Raw genomic sequence first — 19,439 nt, forward strand, 5'->3', positions numbered from 1 at the left:
CCAAATTTCTCTTCTCATCAAATTGAGAATCCATCAACACCTATTTGAAATAAAAATATCCTCTTACACATACAAAAGTTATGAGTGAAACCACATACTAGATAACATATAGATTTTAGGCACTAAAAAATAATAAAAAACAACTCTATCTTGCAACCAAACCTACATCATTGTGTAGTACAAGAGAGAGCTTTCCGGTGACTATTGAATTTGAAAAATAGACACTATGGATGAAAGATATGCATATTTTTTAAAAAAATAATCCAATATGCCAAACAATGGTTGGCAAATTGATGGCACCAACGATGGTGGTGGCACACTAGTGATGCTTAGGCAATAGACCACTGGTTGTGCGCTTGAGGGTGAGTGATAGGGTTTTCAACAAGCTAGACCAAAAAATATTGTAAATTTTAATTTAATTTTTAATTTTCAAAATTAAAAAAATAAACCCACTTAACCCAATGCCACTTTGAAAAGTATAATTGATAGTGTTTAAGGTTCGATCGAATAGGGATAGTCTCACTGTCATACTTTGCTAGCGCATGGATAACATTAGCATGAAGTAGAAGTAGTGGTTGTAAAACTCCCCCAAATTGGGAATTTTGTTTTTTTAATTTTTATTAAAAAAACTTTTTACAAGTGACTGATTGATTTTATATTTTATTATTTCTTATATTTTTCTTCCAGTCAAGTTGTATTATTGTATGGCTAGGGATAGAGAAAAAATGACATTTTTTTCATTGATAGGTCAAGGTTTATGTTATTTTTCATCTCTTGGGCCTCCTAGATCCTATGGTGAGGTCTATTTTGGCCCAATGGGTCATTTGTAAAATTTACCCTTCAAAACCCTCATAATGAACACCCATAAAAATCCTTTTTTAAAACTCATATTCAAACCCCAAATCTAAAAAAAATAACCATAAAACTGTAGCGCTCCAAAACTATAGATCTACAAAATAACAACCTACAAAATGTGTCCATACCTTGAAATATTTGAAAACCCTCTTATATTCACATGAATTCAAATTTGGACCAGATCTACTCATCCAAGGGTTATACTATTGCATGGATTTATGAAATCCCACAACAACAAACATAAATCTGATACCAAAAGTTAGGAAAATTAACCATGATGATTAATAAATTTACTAAATAACCCTCTAAAAGAAAAGCATGTATACAAGTATATAGATAACAAAATGCAAGGATCAAAGACATATCACAATATAGCACAAGATATATCTTTGAAAAACAATAATAGAGGGGAAAAAATCAACCTGTAAAAGCATCTATGCTCAATGTATTATTCAATAATGGAATATTACAATACATTTATAGAGCCTTGATGAACACCTTTGAAACATCAAGCCTCTCCATTGCATCCTCAATGTGTCCAAGCATGTAGCTAAGCATCCCATGCCATGCTTCACATATGCACTCCTCATAAGAAGACTCGATACAGTGTTAGCCAAGTTAAAACCCCAACAAGCCAACCTTAAACCATTAAACATGTGCTTGTTATTATCAACATAAGCTCATACAAATATTTAACCAAGTGGTAAAGTATAACCATATGACTCAAAAACATGAAATCACATAACCATCGATCCCACATTTACTTTTTGGTACCAAGGTTCCCAAATATTAAATACTATTCCTATGTGTGACCACATAAAATATCTAATCCAATGTTAAATACAACTTTTCAAATGTCCCCAAATAATATTTAATTTGGCTAAACACATTATTGATGAATACTAAAAGGGGGGGGGTGTGAATTAGTATGCCAAAAAATATTGTAAGCAGACTTTTAAACAGTTTACCAGATAACCGGTGCAACAGATTCACTAATAAACCGGTTAGGATAAATGCAAACCAAATAGAAAACAAAGCATTCACCCACAAGAGCACAATCACCATAACACAAGATATTTGATGTGGAAACCCAAATGGGAAAAACCACGGTGAGTAGAAACTCACAAGTAACTATCTGTAGAATAGTAACCAGACCGGTTAAGGTCATACAATGTTCTTCACCAGAATAAATCCTGTTAGGAATCTAGATCTTTGTTAGGAGATAAGTCCTGTTAAAGACTACCCGTTAGAGGATTTAAGATCCATAGTTGTGAACCACCTTGTTAGAGGATTTACAAAGGCTTTATTGAGCCTACCCGGTTAAGGGCTTTAGACTTGTCAAAGATGCGAGTAATCAACAAGTGAATGATCTAGATGCTAGCACAGTATGCTTAATTAGATCCTTGACAATTCCTTGTTAATGCATTTCAGCATTACTTCAGTCTTCAATATCTCCTCACTCTATCTCTTCACACGGACCTAATCTACTCTTAAATGATCACACATAACCTTTTCTATTCTATATCTCACACGCAAACCTTGGACATGATGTCCTTATAAAGGAATCTGATTTCATGTCAGTCCAATAGAATTAGACTACAACTTCCTAGGTATAGTGCATCTAGACACATTTGGTAACATGACACAAACACATCGCCAAAGTGTCGGTGGATGATAACTCATCACACATTACAGTAATACCGGTTGGTAACTCATCACAGATATATACCGGTTAATACAATATACCGATTATTGGTTGTCAAAAATGAAGACTAGAAGATCTTAGTGTTCCGATCAAAAGTTAACTACCGCTTGGGTCCTTCGTACTGCTTGAGATCCTTGAACCGCTTGGGATCTTCAGTCAATCTGTGACCGGTAAACCATCTTCTACAAAATACCGAGTCTAAAGACTATTCATTCAATAATACACAATACCGGTTGGAACAATTACCGGTTGAGCATAACTTTTACATCAAGAAAGTGTGTGTCCATCAATGATAATCAAAACATCATCAAAATGCCAACAATATCCCCCTTTGGCATTGATGACAACACTTAGGAAAATTTTGACATCTAAGTGTTTTTACAATAATAACATAAAAGATGCTACAATCAAAATTACTCCCCCTAAGCATATATACTTCTACCTTTGCGAAAATTACAAGTACATGAAATGGTAACATTAACCAAAATTTTAATGTACACTACTCCCCCTTTGCCAACAATGACAAAGTAATGCAAAGTAACCCCTTTTTCCTTATACAATAAAATAGAGTAGATGTTCATGACAATAAGGAATGAAATTTCTCAAAAATAGATTTAAAGTTCTGCACAAAAGTTTTCATGTCCAATGTCCATGACTCAAGTAATGAGGTAGCAACCTCACTTTCAGTCTTCATCTGGAATGCCAGTTCTTCCATTGCATCGATGGTACTCATCTCTTGAGTTACCGTGATAGCTTCCAAGTTGAGAAAGCATGTCTGAAGAACCTGCAGTTTTGGCAATAGGAGCAGTTGAAGCTCCTGCAAATCTTGAGTCCGGTTGCTGATCTCTAAGTCCATCTTGGCAGTCTGATGCTAAAAATGATGAACAGTTTGTCCATAGGCAGTGAATAAATCATAGGGCATCTTGAAGTTGTTGATATATTCCTGTAACTCCAATTGGAGTTGAGCTTTCTGTTTGAGCACATCTTCACAAAACATATGGGGTTGGCAGATTTTACTCAAAAGTAATTTACCCTCACCCATAGCAACACTAATATCATTTTGCTGCTTCAGGACTTGTGTCCTGAGTTCATTCATTTGCTTGACTAAGGAAATATTGAGTGCCTTTTCATGGTTCTTTCTTGCAGTTGCTTGAGCAACATCTTCCAAGCATTATACCTGGTCCTCTACTCTAGTACAAAGAAGTTTGAGCCTGGATAGAGAGGAGTCGGTACTGGGGAGGTTAGTACCGGGAATTAGACTGGTAAGGGTGTCAATTGCAATTTGTATGACATCCTGTTCTTTCTTCTTCCGCAATTCTTCCAGTCTCTCCAGTGCAAGTTTGATGCCTCAAAGTAGCTCAGACTCATCTGCTGATTGAGTCAGACATGCAAGAGTTAGATCAATAGGACTAGTGGAATCAACCTGCTTGGTTTGATCATCAGTTGCCTTAGGAGTCTGCCCTCTTTCTTTGGTCTTGATCTCCGCTTGTTTTCTCTTCTCTGCTTCCACTCTTTTCTTTTCTTCTTCTTTCTTCTTTTCTAACTCTTTCTTTTTCTCCTCTTGTTCTTTCTCTGCTTTCTCTTTGTCATGTTTCTCTTTCTCAAGTTTTTCTTTGTCAGGAGTGACATCCTCATTACCTAATGCATCAACATCAATAGGGTCAATATGTTCTATCACTCTTTCACCTTGACTATCAAATACCCCATCCGGTTTGCCTGAGGATAGGTCAGGTTCTTGATTAGCCTTCCTAGTGGCTTCAGATACTTGGTGTATTTCGACAACAGCTTTAACATGTGTGTGTGTATCCTTTTCTACTTCAGAAGTTTTACCTTCTAGTAACCCGAGTCGCCTCCTCGTCATAAAGAAGATGCCTTTGTTCTTATCAATAATTTCAAATAACTCAGAATTTGAAGCATCAGGAAAGTACTGTGTAAAATTTTTCTCCCTGATCTCTTGTTCTCTTTCAATGGCAATGCGCTATTTATTATCCAAAGAATTATACAAAGAATTATAAAAAGAATTTGGAGTAACAAATTTAATCTCAGAAGGTGAATGATCATTAATACATAAATATTTAATGACCTCCTGTTCTACCTCCTCTTTCTCACTATCATTAAAGTCATCAAAATGTTCCTTTAAGTCATCAAGCAATTTCCTCCTAATATTCTTTATTGTCCTCTGACAGTGTGTCATTGGTTTATAAGAGGTAATATCTATATTTACCGATGCAGAAGTTGTTGGTACATTACCGGTAGACTTTGGCTTTTTGCTTGATTGCCTTGACTTCTTTATTTCAACCTTTGGTTCAGTGTCCTCTGACTCCGGTGAGTGATTCCTGGATTTCCGCTTCCTCTCGAATACTTTTGCTGGAATAATCTTAGGTTTCTTTTTGGCTGGTGACCGCTTGGTCACTTTCAAATTGGCATATGTAATCGATACAGATACCGATGGCATTGCTTTGCCCTTTTTTTTCTTCGGTTCCTCAACCGGTGTGACCCTCTCCAAGTAGGTACCAGTTCTTTTCTTCTTTGCATCTAGTGGTGAGGCAAGTAGGGTAGAGGCATACTCGATCAATATGTCATTCACCACTTCATACCCCATAGGGTCAACTACTTCCTTTCTAGGTTCCACAACTTCTATTATGCAGTCATCTGTCCTTATTGTGAAGCAGATGTCATCTTCATACTTCTTCACTATATCACCAGATATCCTCATTCTTTGGTTCATCTTTCGTTTGAATTCATCAAAATACTTATCTAGAACCTCAGGATATGCAGTTCCCACTGCTTGTAGACTCTCCTTAATCTGTCTAGAAACCGGTAGGTCAGTAGACCATTGAACATCACTGACTCTAGGGAAATAACCTTGAAAATAGAAGAATAGACCGACCAGAAGTTGGCCAAACTTGAACCTCAGTGATTTGTCCTGTTTGATGGATTTCAGATTCACCAACAATTGCTTCTGTAAGAAGGTACATAGGTCATATTTAGTATCTTCCTTGATCATCCTATAAGTAGCATTCACTGCAACAACAAGGACATAATTCATTCTGCTGGCATAAAATATCCTGTAACCAATCACCATGCAAGCATATTTTACTAGATCATCAAAAATGGCATTGACGGCCATTGCCTGTTGGTCACTCACAGAACTGGTGAGCTCTGTTATTTTAGTTTTGGTGACCTTTCGTAGAACTAGTACTTCTCCAACATTGCAGAATTCGGTGACAACATGAATCGCTTTTGGTGTGATGTCATGGGTCCACTTGAGATACATCTTGTCACCATGCACTCTACTGAGAATAATGCAAATATGTTCTTCTGTAAATTCTTCCAGATTGTATATTGCATTGTGTAGTTTCATCTCGAGGATGTTATACTGTGGTTTGATCTTCTTGTCATCTCCACATAATAGACTTAGCTGGGAGTGAATTACTAGGGATCCTAGATCTTCCAACTTACAATCTATATACCCTAAAATATCTCCCTCGATAATAACTCCGACAGGAATTTGAGATAGGGCATTGTATCTCATTTTCTTTTAAAGAAAATCAGGTGTATCTACAGGTGCACTAGAACTAGAATGCAATGCAGAAGCCATAACCAAATGATAAGAAAGAATTTCAGAAAATACCTTCACAATCTGAAATTTAGGTTTTCCAATATCGCGCACAGTACACCACTTCAGTTGCTAGTTCACCGCTTAGTGTTCTTCACTGATTGCTTGAAGATGCTTGCAAGATTTTGCACACGATTTCTCCAAATGTCAAACAAATTGCTATGGTTGCTCTACTCTTGAAGATTCTTCTTTCGAAAATAGATAAGATAAAATGACGAAGAAAACCCCTTTTAAATAAACTCTCACCGACCATAATAAATGCATCACTGCTAGGGTACAAACCCTAATTTTGTCTTTTACCGCTTCAGATCTTCTGCCGATTGACAGGTAACATATATCGGTAAAGGTATTTACCGATATAAACTGGGGATTCAAAATATTTCATAGATATGTTCCCCCTAAGCTTTTCTGAAGCTCAGTGTCTTGGTTCAGAGACTTCCACACTAGGTGTAGAAGCAGGTTCATCCTGTGACTCTTCTTCTGATTTCTTTTTCCACGCTTTATTCATTTCCACCTAAACGGTTTCAACATCAATCTTCCCTTCTGGAGTGATCGGTATATCACCCGATAGGTTCTTTCTTAGTCTACAAGTTCTGGCAGTGTGTCCTGGTTTGTTGCAATGATAGCTTACTATTCCAGGTGTTCTCCATGGTCCATTATTCATACTTCCATTATTCCTTCTACATGTTGCAGCAGTGTGACCGCTACCACGACAGATCAAGCAAGTTGCTTTCCAACTAGTTTCCGGTTGATAACCGTCTGACCGATGATCATGGGTATTGTACCAATTGGGATTCCGGTTCATAGGAAGTTCCGAAATAACTCCTTGAGTCCTTGGAGGATATCTCCTAGTGTTGTGCAAAACCGACTTGCATTCATATGCTCTATGCCCAAACTTGTTGCATGCATAACAATTTGCATTGAATTTATTGGATCTAGGCATATTGTTTTGAAAATAAGGAAAATTGTTGTAGGCCTTGCTTCTACACACATTGGCAGTATGTCCTTCTTTGAGGCAATTAAAGCAAACAGGTTTAAATTTTTGCTTACCTTTATCCTTGGATGTCGGTTGCTTCTTTGGTGCTTCACCTTTTGTTCCAGAGGTCTCACCTTCCTCATACCCAGAGAAACCAATTCCAGTGGTATCCTTTACTGGCTTTGCTGATTCCAGCTTTTGCTCTAGCTTAGCAGTACTCTGATTGAATTTGGCAAGTATTTCCTTTGACTCAGTAAGTTCCTTGGAAATAGCACCATTGGATTCCATCAAGGTTGCATTCTCAGAAATAGACATGTTTAGTTCACCTTGTATTACTTCTTTTTCCACTTTACTCTCCTGGAGATGAGCGATAAGGGTACTGATTTCTTGCTTCATCTTGGAGATCTCATGATCTTTGTGTTTTACCAGATCTTCATCTTTCCTTATTTTCTCAAGCTCCTGACTTATCCTGATAGTCAGTCCTTCCAACTCCCTTCTCAGATTGACTTTAGATTCATTCAGTTTTTCAACTTCTTCAACTAGGGCATCCATGTCAGCTTCATCAGAAGAGCTATTTTTAGTGAGTTCCATTAGTTTCTCAGCATGCTCTCTTCTCTTGGCCAAAGAGGCTTTATAATAGACTTTGAGTTCATCATAGGCTCTCCCAGTCTGAGTGAGACGATGAGTAAGTTCCCTCGCACTGTATTCCCCCATATCTCCTTCCAAGTGGTTAGACTTAAAGAAAGGTTGGCTTTGATACCAATTGATGAATACTAAGAGGGGGGGGGTTGAATTAGTATGCCAAAAAATACTTTAAGCAGACTTTTAAATAGTTTAGCAGATAACCAGTGCAATAGATTCACTAATAAACCGGTTAGGATAAATGCAAACCAAATAGCAAACAAAGCATTCACCCACAAGAGCACAATCACCATAACACAAGAAATTTGACGTGGAAACCCAAATGGGAAAAACCACGGTGAGTAGAAACTCGCAAGTAACTATCTGTAGAATAGTAACCAAACCGGTTAAGGTCATACAATGTTCTTCACTAGAACAGATCATGTTAGGAATCTAGATCTATGTTAGGAGATAAGTCCTGTTAAAGACTACCTGTTAGAGAATTTAAGATCCATAGTTGTGAACCACCTTGTTAGAGGATTTACAAAGGCTTTGCTAAGCCTACCCGGATAAGGGCTTTAGACTTGTCGAATATGTGAGTAATCAACAAGTGAATGATCTAGATGCTAGCACAATATGCTTAATTAGATCCTTGACATCTCCTTGTTAATGCATTTCAGCATTACTTCAGTCTTCAATATCTCCTCACTCTATCTCTTCAAACATACCTAATCTACTTTTCAATGATCGCACATAACCTTTTCTATTCTATATCTCACATGCAAACCCTAGACATAAAGTCCTTATAAAGGAATCTGATTTCATGTCGATCCAATAGAATTAGACTACAACTTCCTAGGTATAGTGCATCTAGACACATTTGGTAACACGACACAAACACACCGCCAAAGTGTTGGTGATTGATAACTCATCACACATTACAGTAATACCGGTTGGTAACTCATCACAGATACATACCGGTTAATACAATATACCGATTACCCATTGTAAAAAATGAAGACTGGAAGATCGTAGTGTGTCGATCAAAAGCTAACTACCGCTTGGGTCCTTCGTACCACTTGAGATCCTTGAACCGCTTGGGGTCTTCATACCACTTGGGATCTTCAGTCAATCTATGATTGGTAAACCATCTTCTACAAAATACCGATAGTCTAAAGACTATTCATTCAATAATACACAATACCGGTTGGAACAATTACCGGTTGAGTATAACTTATACATCAAGAAAGTGTGTGTCCATCAATGACAATCAAAACATCATCAAAATGCCAACAATCTAGATGTGCCACAACTAAAAAAATATTTAATTATATAAATAAATTAAAATAATGTTATGCAAGGTGTACAACACGTAATCCTAACAAGATGCACAATTATCATCCTCCTTTTGTTGATCATTTATAGTAGAAAATTTGACCTCCCTAAAAATCACTTTTAAATTGTACATAAATTTTCTTAACAATAGGATCCCAAAACTTATACACTTTCATACCAATGCCATATATACATGAGATATGTTTTGCAACCCTATCATTCAACTTTGACTACTTCCTTGGAGATACATGACTATGTGACTCACAACCAAATACATAAAGATGTTGAAGTGGGGGATTTTTTTCTATCCAATCCTCCTTGGTGATTTTGTTTGCAAGAACTAATGTAGGAGACTAATTGATTAGGCAACATGAAATAACAATCATTTGTATCCAAAAATTTAATTCCAATATATCTAATAATACACCTCAATTTAACTATCAACATCAAGTTTTTACTTCAATTTTGTAACTCCATTATGTTGAGAGGTGTATGTAGTTGTGTTCTCCTTATATTGTCAAAATTTATAGACTAATACTCATCACTATTAGCAATTATTAAGACTGTAATCTTTTTACCATTCTAGTTTTCCAAGGGAGTATTAAACTCCCTAAATTGACTAAAGACCTTATATTTATGAAAAAATGTACCCATATCTTCTTAGAACAATCGTCAATATGCAATATAAAGATTTTAAAAAGGAAAGAAAATCTTTAGGATCAAGTATATCATGATGACTAAGATTCAACAACCTAGAAGATTTATGAGAACGAGAATAAAATTAAATACGACTTTACTTTTCATAAATATAATTCTAAAAAAAAAACTCAAAATAACAATCAATAAGCCCCTCTACAATTTTTTTTTAGCAAGGCTTGTAGACCTTTCTTGCCAATATGGTTCATGCCTTGGTGTCATTTAATTGTATTTTCAATAGCTAGCTTGCACTTTAATGTGAGAGTATTCTAATGTACCTAAAATGTATAGCAATCAAAAATAGATATAACTAACCTCTTCATTGTAAGTTCCAATGATTGAGGTATATATACTTTGTAGATTTCATCACCAAATGTACTAAAAAACTATTGTAATATATGCAAATTCACATATCAAGTTGAAAGAGAGCAACAATTTTAACCCCCTTTTTGGGTACTACAACTCCTTTTAGTATCTTACAACCTCCATTTCCCAAGGCTACCTACACACTAGTATCATTCAATTTGATTATAGATAACTAGTTCCATGTCAAACAAAGGATGTGTATGACTCCAATAATCACTTTGATCCTCCTATTAGAGAATTAAATATTAACTTTCCATGGTTAACTAAGCCGAGATATTAATTATCATCAAGGTATAACTTGCCACCATCATATTTCTTATAATTTTAAAAAATACTCTCAATTGGGGGTCGTACGGAAATAAGTTCTTGAAACTATCATCTATGAATCCTCACATGAATTCATTGTCAAGGCCATGTTAGAGGCATTTCCTACATCTTGGTGAAAATATTTTTCAGAATCATCATCAAATTCAATCATTTTGTTCTTTATCCTCTTGGTAGTCTCTAGTAGAGTGACACATATTGATTTAGTTCAAATGTTTTTCCTTGAACTTAACAAGAGACTTAGATCTCCCATGATGTTTAGATCTATCCTTGTCTTTCTTTTCTTTTTTTGTTTAGACCATGCATAAATACCCAAGGCCTCCTTGGTGGATCAATAGTTTTTTTCCTCATCTCCTATAAAAGAGGTGCAACCTTGATTGCATCAATTGCCAATTTTAAAATAATTTTTCCAATAGTCATTGCCAAGTTGTCCCACGAGTTTGACAAATAACATATAAAGGTCATGCACTGATCTTTGTCTTCCATTTTCACACCCACTAATTATAACTAGAGCTGGTTTATAATTGATAAGTATGAGATATTTCCCACAGCTAGTCAAATTATGATTTCTATCAAGATTCAGCTGTGTGGTTTTCAAGTCAAATTGATTGACCCATGTTTCATGATTCGTGGTTCACAAGAACCTATCTCTCATGAGAATGAATGGTCCACTTATCGCTCATTGCATTTAGGTGATGCTCACAGAGGTGAAACATTGGGCCTTCCTGGGAGGTCCACTTAGTACTGGGATGGGTGACCTCCCGAGAAGGCCCAATGCTTCAACTCTATGATCATCGCCTAGATGCAATGAGTGCTAAGTGGATCATTAATTCTCATGAGATATGGCTTCTTGTGAACCACTACTCATGAAACATGGGTCAATCAGTTTGACTTGAAAACCACATAGTTGAATCCTGATAGAAAATCATAGTTTATAATTGCTTTGAACACATTTTGGTGCTCAATAATAATATAACCACCACTATTCTCAATGTGTATAACCTTTTTCATAGTAAAAATTTATTAACCAAGGATTAAGCGTAGTAGAGTTTCTACAATTTTTGAAGGTGGATATTTGTACAAAGATAACTCACAAAAAACAACTTTTATTTACCTAATTCAAAATTGATTACAACAGCCTCATTTTATAGAGGTATTGGACACATTAAAGATAATTTTAGAAATTTATAATGAAAGATACATGCAAATTATAGAGCTCGAAGAATTATAATGCAAATTCTATCTTATTTATATTTTCATACAAAAACTATAATTTTCTCCCCATGCAATTTTGGGAGAAATTATTAGAACGTTCAAACACTCCATCCTTAATGTCAACCACAATGCTTCAACATCTTCAATTGTAAAACTATATCTTCATAATGCCTTTGCCAACTGATCTTTAGATCGTACAATCTTGAAATAGTTTCTCTAAACTTTCTTGACTCCTCTTCAACATGTGAATATTATTCTTATGTTTGTTAATATTTTTGAACATACATGTAACTTTTTTCCAATTCAATCCATTAATCTATCCTAATTCATTTGTATAAAATCTTTCGTAGATTCTTTCTTCCAAATTTCCTATTTTCACACATCTTTTTAGAACAATTCGTCAATCAACAAATGCTACAAGGATGAAGATCCCAATATATTTCATTTCTATGTTATTCCTTGTTACAATGAGAACACTACATCCATTACATTCCTTGAACTAACTTGACTCATAAACTGGTCTACAAACTTTGACTCATTCATTTGTAAAATTTTAAAATTACTCCTAAGAGATCGTAACTCAACCACTTCTACCTTATTTCTACCTCGATACATTGTTTCTAAAATGTCCCAAGCTCTCTTACACCTAGTTGTTGCTACAACCCTATAAAATATAGATTCATCCATTGCTTGTGGAATGAAAAATAAAGCTTTAGCATCCTTTTTTTAATTGATATTTCTCTAATTATGTTAAAGCTTGATGTGAAGCTTGATCTACAATTTCTAAAAATCCATTTTGATATAAATCCCAAGTATCTTGAGAATAGAATAAATTTTTCATCTTAATTTTTAAAAAATCATAATTCTTACCCATAAAAAAAAAAAATTTGGGGTCAAGTGAGTTCATTGTTGTTGGCTGCCTGGTTGTGAAAAATAGAAATAAGAGGCCCTTTCAAATAGTATTCTTTTTTAAAGTGGTGATACTTTAACAACTTAGACACGTTTTCTTCAGAAACTGGCAATAGATTTGATCTTTGTAGGTTGCATTTTCTTCTTGCTATAATAGTCTTAATCAATTTCTTTGTATCTTTCTCTATCTTTCAACTTCTTTTTAAGAAATGGTTTTTTTTTTCAAACCAGCAACCACACCTTCGATGAGGTGAATCTTACTTTTGTGTCCCCTTTTTCGTATTTTCCCCTTCACGAACAAAATGGTACCTTTATAAAACACAATAATTCCTTTGATTTTCTTTTTAACAAATTCTACATTTTAACAAAAAATATGATTAATGATATTAGTTTTCCACAATCTATAATGAATATTAAAAATGTTTCTTGATAAGATTGTGTAAAAAAAATGTCTACACAATTTAATCTAGAAAAAAATGCAATAGATACTACGATCTTTAGGCAACAAAAGCGATTAACAACTTTGCTCTCCCTTTTCTTAGCGACTTTAAACTCTTAGTTTTCTATGTTGACTTCCTCCTTCTTCACATTGAAGGGTTGTATGCATACATCTATTTTTCTTTGTAAATTAGAACTTCTATTGTTTGGTAACTCTCCCATGATCTTTTGTTTCTATAAATTCTCTAACCTTCCCTAATAACCATCTCAAACTTGGCTCTAATACCACTTTGAAGTGGACATATGTAGAGAGATATAATAAACACAAAGCTTCAAATTTTATTTCTTTGATTCTAATTCCAAATGCCTCATTTTATAGAGGTCTTGGATACATAAAAAACAATTCTAGAAATTTATCACATGAGATACATGCAAATTCTATTTAAATCCAAGAATTATCATGCAAATTCTATTGTACTTTTATTTTCATACAAAAATTGTAGTTTTCTCTTACTTATCTCCTCATGCAATTTTGAAAGAAATTATTGGAAATTTTCAACAATTTTTTTATATGACTTTTGTAGTCAATTCCTCAAATATATTTGATAGTATAGAATTTGGCAAGCAAACCCTAATACAACTTTCTCACATTTCGATCCTACTACTAAATCTTTTAATAACATTGCATCTAATGCCGATGTAAATATTATAGCTTATAGATTTTGAGCTATGAGAAAATCCTCCATCTTGATCTTCCATAACTCAAAGTCAGTGTCACGAATTTTTTCATCCTTAGTCTAGATGTGCTTACCATCTTCCTTGCAATATTTATCTTCTCTACACATGCTCCAATTCAAACTAGAACTAATACCAAATACCTCATTCATACCACCTAGGAGTGAAGTTGTTTAGGTTTTGATACCAATTGAAAAGAATCAAAGGCATATAAATGCTTCCTACACTAATTTAAGGTGAGATGTGACCATAAAATATGATCTAAAAACAATTTACAAGAAAAAACAACGCAATAAAATTATTTGGCATGATGCAAAGATGCATTCTAGAAAGAATTTTTTTTGGAAAAAATAGCCTCCAAACCAATATATTAATCAACATCAATAGCAAGTACAATATACCCTAGGGAAAAGTCTATAAAAAAGATAACACGACTTAATATTGGCAACATAATATAGGTAAAAATTACACTATGCAAACTTCATCCTAAGCACTCAACAAATAGAAAAACCAATACATTGAACCACCATAAGGGAATTACAAAATCATAAACTAATTCCACACAAAATGGCTCTTAAATTCTCATTCAAATTCCAGCACCAAAATCCCAAGAGAAATCATATACTAATCTATCATGACATCTCATAGTTATCCTCTCAAATTGAACTCCAATAATATGTCTTATTCTGAACCTCCAAAGATGCTAAATAATAGTCACAAGTTGGTCAATATTCTTGGTTAACATTTGTAACTCCCTCTTGTAACTATTTTATGTGCCACAAATGCTCTTACATTCTTGATGTGGGAGGCTTAAATTTTGATCTAGACATCGAATTGGGCCCTTTTTTTTTCAAATTTATATCTGGAGAGCTCCACATCATTGTACTCGACTTTAGATAATTTAATAATGTTTCAATAATTTTTAGGGACAAATACAATCTTTGTAGCCTAAAAATTACTTTTGAAAACTAAGATACAAGATTGAGACACCTTTCTTAACAAGTTAACCCAATTTAGCTGAATCTATTGAATAATTATTTTTTAATAGACATCCATTCAAAATTGTCATAAATGCTCTTACTTCCTTGATGTGGGAGGCTTAAATTTTGATCTAGACATCGAATTGGGCCCTTTTCTTTTTCAAAATTATATCTCAAAGAGTTCCACATCATTGTACGTGACTTTAGTTATTTAAATAATGTTTCAATATTTTTTGGGGCCAAATACAATCTCTATAGCCTAAAAATTACTTTTGAAAACTAAGATACAAGATTGAGACACCTTTCTTAGCAAGTTAACCAAAGTTAACCTAATCTTTTGAATAATTATTTTTTGATAGGCATCCATTCAAATTTGTCATAAAAGCTCTTACATTCTTGACATGGGAGGATTCAATTTTGATCTAGACATCAAATTGGGCCCCCTTTTTTCTCAAATTTATATCTTAGAGACTTCCACATCATTGTATGTGATTGTAGTTAATTAAGTAATGTTTCAATATTTTTTGAGGCCAAATACACTCTATAGCCGAAACATTACTTTTAAAAACTAAGATACAAGATTGAGACACCTTTCTTAACAAGCTAACCCAAGTTAGTCTAATCAATTGAATACTTTTTTTCTGATAGACATTCATTCAAAATTATCATACATGCTCTTACATTCTTGATGTGGGAGGAAGTAAAATTTGATCTAGACACCGAATTAGGCCCTTTTTTTGTCAAATTTATATCTCAGAGAGTTCAACATCATTATACTCCACCTTAGTTAATTACATAATGTTTCAATATTTTTAGGGGCCAAAAACAATCTCTATAGCTTAGAAACTAGTATAGATATCTTAACTACGCATTAAAGAAACGACTTGAAGATATCAATTGGAACTATTTTATTCACCTTAAAGCCATTTTTTTTATATTATATTTACTACATGCGAAAATATTTAAATTATATTATATCTACATTTTTGTTTTTTAATTTGATAATTTGAAATCTAGTTTTTAATATTTAAATTTTAAACTTCTTTATCATTGTTAAAAAACATTAGAAATAAAAACTTCTAAAATATATACTTTAAAAAGAATATTGTAATTATAAAATGATGGATTATTTGTAAATATCTTTGCTTTTTATTTTATATTTATATATCTATCTCAAACTTATAGTTTTGATGAGGGTATATTTTGTTTTATATGGTGTTTATTTTTAATGCCAAGAGACATTCTACAATGGGAGTAAGGGGTTGAGTGAAATGGTGTGAGTGTGTTAATGTTAACTTTTACCTTTTATTAATATTTTTAAAAAAACACCATATAAAACAAAATATAACCTCATCAAAATTCACATTTTTTAGATAGATATATAAATATAAAATGAAATAAAAAATATTTAAAAATAATCCACCATATCATAATTACAATATTTTTTTAAAAATATATATATTTTATAAATTTTTATTTTTAATGATTATTTTAACAATGATAAAAAGTTTTAAATTCAAATATAAAAAACTAAATAATGTAAATAGAATATAATTTAAATATTTTTGTATATAGCAAATATAATTTAAAATGAAATAAAATAGTTGCAATTGATATATTCATTAATTACTTTTGAAAACTAAGATATAAGATTGAGACACCTTCCTTAACAAGTGAACCAAAATTATAATTATTTTATAATACACATCTATTCAAAATTGTCCTTATCTAAAAACTTTCCTTTTACATGAAACCTCACCAAAAATTAAATTATATTTTTTGATAAAAATTATTAAATATCTTATTTAAGAAAAAAAAGAACTTGGTGGTTAATTGTATGTGTAAAAAATCAACATCATGATGATTCAAAGATTCCTTGAATAATCTATTCAATAATTATATTACTTACCAAATGCAAATCCTGTCAAAGAATTATTAAAAAACCATATCCAACCTGTATATAATATAATAATAATAATAATAAACAAAATCTGTACTCTGTCCAAAACTTGCACTATATGCAACCTCTACATATAATAATAATAATAACAATAAACTAAATCTGCACTCTGCCTAAAACCTCCACTATATATGCCACGTCTATATAATATTATAATAATAATAATAATAATAAACTAAATCTTTACTCTGCCCAAAATCTCTCATTAGGTGAAATAAAAACGAACTCCCTAAAATTTTAATCTTATTTTATTTGAAAGACGGCCATACAGCAGTCAGATAAGTGCAAAGTGGTGGGACCCGCAAAAGTTGGTAGAGGGATTGTTGGGAATGGCGGGACCCACTTTTTATTGGTGGGATCTTACCGACTCTAAACCATGACTTCTGCAACAAGCCGACGAGCCACTCACTTTGTCTGCACATCTTTTCCGGGCCTATATTTACTCAGATTTGCCATGCCATTTCTGCAATTCTGAATTAGACTCCCAAATTCTGTTCCTGTGCGTCACCTGCATCGCCGCCATGGCTGTAGATAATTCTGTGCCGCCCAATTTCTGGGGCGACATGCCAGCTGAAGAATACTACGCCTCACAGGGCGTAAGCAATGCACAGGAATATTTCAAAACGCCTCATGGCACTCTATTTACACAGACATTTACGCCTTTACAGAGGGAAGGGGAGGAAGCGCCTCAATTGAAAGGAATTGTATGCATGAGTCACGGCTATGGCAGCGACACCGGGTGGTTGTTCCAGAAGATCGCTATTTCCTTTACACAGTGGGGTTACGTTGCCTTGGCGGCCGATCTGCTCGGCCATGGCAGATCTGAGGGTTTGAGATGCTACATGGGAGACATGGAGAAGATTGCGGCTGCTTCCCTCTTTTTCTTCAAGTCTATGTGCGACAGTGATCGATTCCGCGGCCTACCGCACTACCTTTTCGGTGAATCCATGGGAGGAGCCGCTACGCTTCTCATGTATTTTCAGGATCCCGAGGGTTGGGACGGTCTGATCTTCTCTGCGCCGCTTTTCGTCATGCCGGAGCCGATGAAACCCTCATGGTGGCGCCTTGCGGCTTACGGGCTCCTGTTCGGAGTCGCTGATACCTGGGCCGTTATGCCGGATAATAAGATGGTGAAGAAGGCCATTAAAGACCCTGAGAAGCTCAAAATTATTGCTTCAAATCCTAGGCGATATACGGGGAAACCTAGGGTTGGAACCATGCGCGAGCTTTGCAGGGTTTGTGCTTTTTTTCAGGAGAATTTTGAAAAGGTCACTGTGCCCTTTCTTACTTGCCATGGGACTTCTGATGAAGTTACTGCCCCGGAATCCAGTAAGGCTCTGTTTGAACGGGCTAAGAGCGAGGACAAGACGCTTAAATTGTATGACGATATGTATCATTCTCTTATTCAGGGGGAACCAGATGAGAACAGTGATATTGTGCTTGGTGACATGAGGGAATGGCTTGATTCCAGGGCGCCGAAGCTGCTCGCCAGCCGTGCTGGTGCTTCCTGAAAATTTAAGCTTTTATTTTGGAATTCTTCAGGTAAATATGATTTACGCTGCTGTATTTTGCTTTCGATCGCCGATCGCTGAGTTGGATTTCAATTCCAGTAATGCGATCTGACAGGTAGTTTTCCTGTCTCTGTTGATGAAAAATTTAAATAATTCTGATTGATGGAAACCCGGCGATCTGTTAATTTGGAGACCGTATGACCGTATATAATATACTTTCAAATAAATGTTAGTAGAAGACTACCTACATCACGCGAAAAGGGAAATGTTAATAAGTCACTAGATTATATACCTTAATTAGTCTATCTTATGTACTTACCTAATTCCACCTACCTCAGAAGGAAGGATAACGTTGCCGGCCTTGACAAACAAGCTCTTTTCTGTCCTTTCCATTATGGAAGGCAATATCTTTTAATGCCTTGAAAGATAATAATTATGTTCTATATATTATTTTTACCTTTTTATATCAATGGTAAAAAGTACGTTCTTTGAAATGGTCCAAAATGGTTCCTCGAGTATTAAATAACGGTTATGTCATGATAATAAAACAACAAAAAAGTCAAATGCTATAACAAAGACCAACAACAACACGGTAAAAGCAAGCACACGATATTAAAATATAATATTCATATTCTAAGTTGTTTTATTCTGGATGAGTCCCTTTAAAAAAGCAAGCACACAACAACTAAATATTATACATAAGCAACTCTTTAAGCTCTGATGACATCCCATTCTTATGAAATTTATAACAATCTGTTCTTTGAAGTCAACTACCATTGAATCCTTTTGCATCATCTAATGTGGGGTCCTTTTGCTTAATCCCTCCATAGTTTTAGACGAAGGTTTCCTTTTAAGGAAGATATCATGTGACATGGCAACGCTAGTGGTTGAATTCATTATAGGGGTCCTATTTAGAGACGTGAGTTTGTCAAGGGTATGCAACATAAATTTCCACTTCTCCTCGAATCTTTACATTATCAATTTAAGCTTGTTGATGTCTAAGGATAAAACATTGAAATTGCATGTCTTTGTCCAATCCTTATTAGTTAATTTAACTTTGATCTTAGATTCAAGAATCTCTCCATTCATCTATTTGTAAAGTGTTATCATCCTTAGTTTCATTATCTTCTTTTTCTCAAGGGCTTCCATTTTACACTCTTAAATATGGACTCTTGAGCAACTTCCATGGTAAGT

General features: G+C 34.3%; 1 protein-coding gene across 1 annotated transcript; it reads left to right on the forward strand.

The window, feature by feature from the left end:
• The first annotated feature begins 17,137 nt into the window (after positions 1-17,137).
• On the forward strand, positions 17,138-18,739 carry LOC131031463 (caffeoylshikimate esterase). The gene has a single exon (XM_057962582.2). It carries the CDS (start codon positions 17,256-17,258, stop codon positions 18,243-18,245), a length of 990 nt encoding a protein of 329 aa, XP_057818565.2. The 5' UTR covers positions 17,138-17,255; the 3' UTR covers positions 18,246-18,739.
• The last annotated feature ends 700 nt before the right edge of the window (positions 18,740-19,439 follow it).

The sequence above is a fragment of the Cryptomeria japonica genome, chromosome 10 (assembly GCF_030272615.1).
Source record: "Cryptomeria japonica chromosome 10, Sugi_1.0, whole genome shotgun sequence".
Taxonomy (NCBI): Eukaryota; Viridiplantae; Streptophyta; class Pinopsida; order Cupressales; family Cupressaceae; genus Cryptomeria; species Cryptomeria japonica.

Coding starts and splice junctions, on each gene's coding strand:
- LOC131031463 (XM_057962582.2), top strand. CDS start 17,256: ATGGCTGTAGATAATTCTGTGCCGCCCAATTTCTGGGGCGACATGCCA.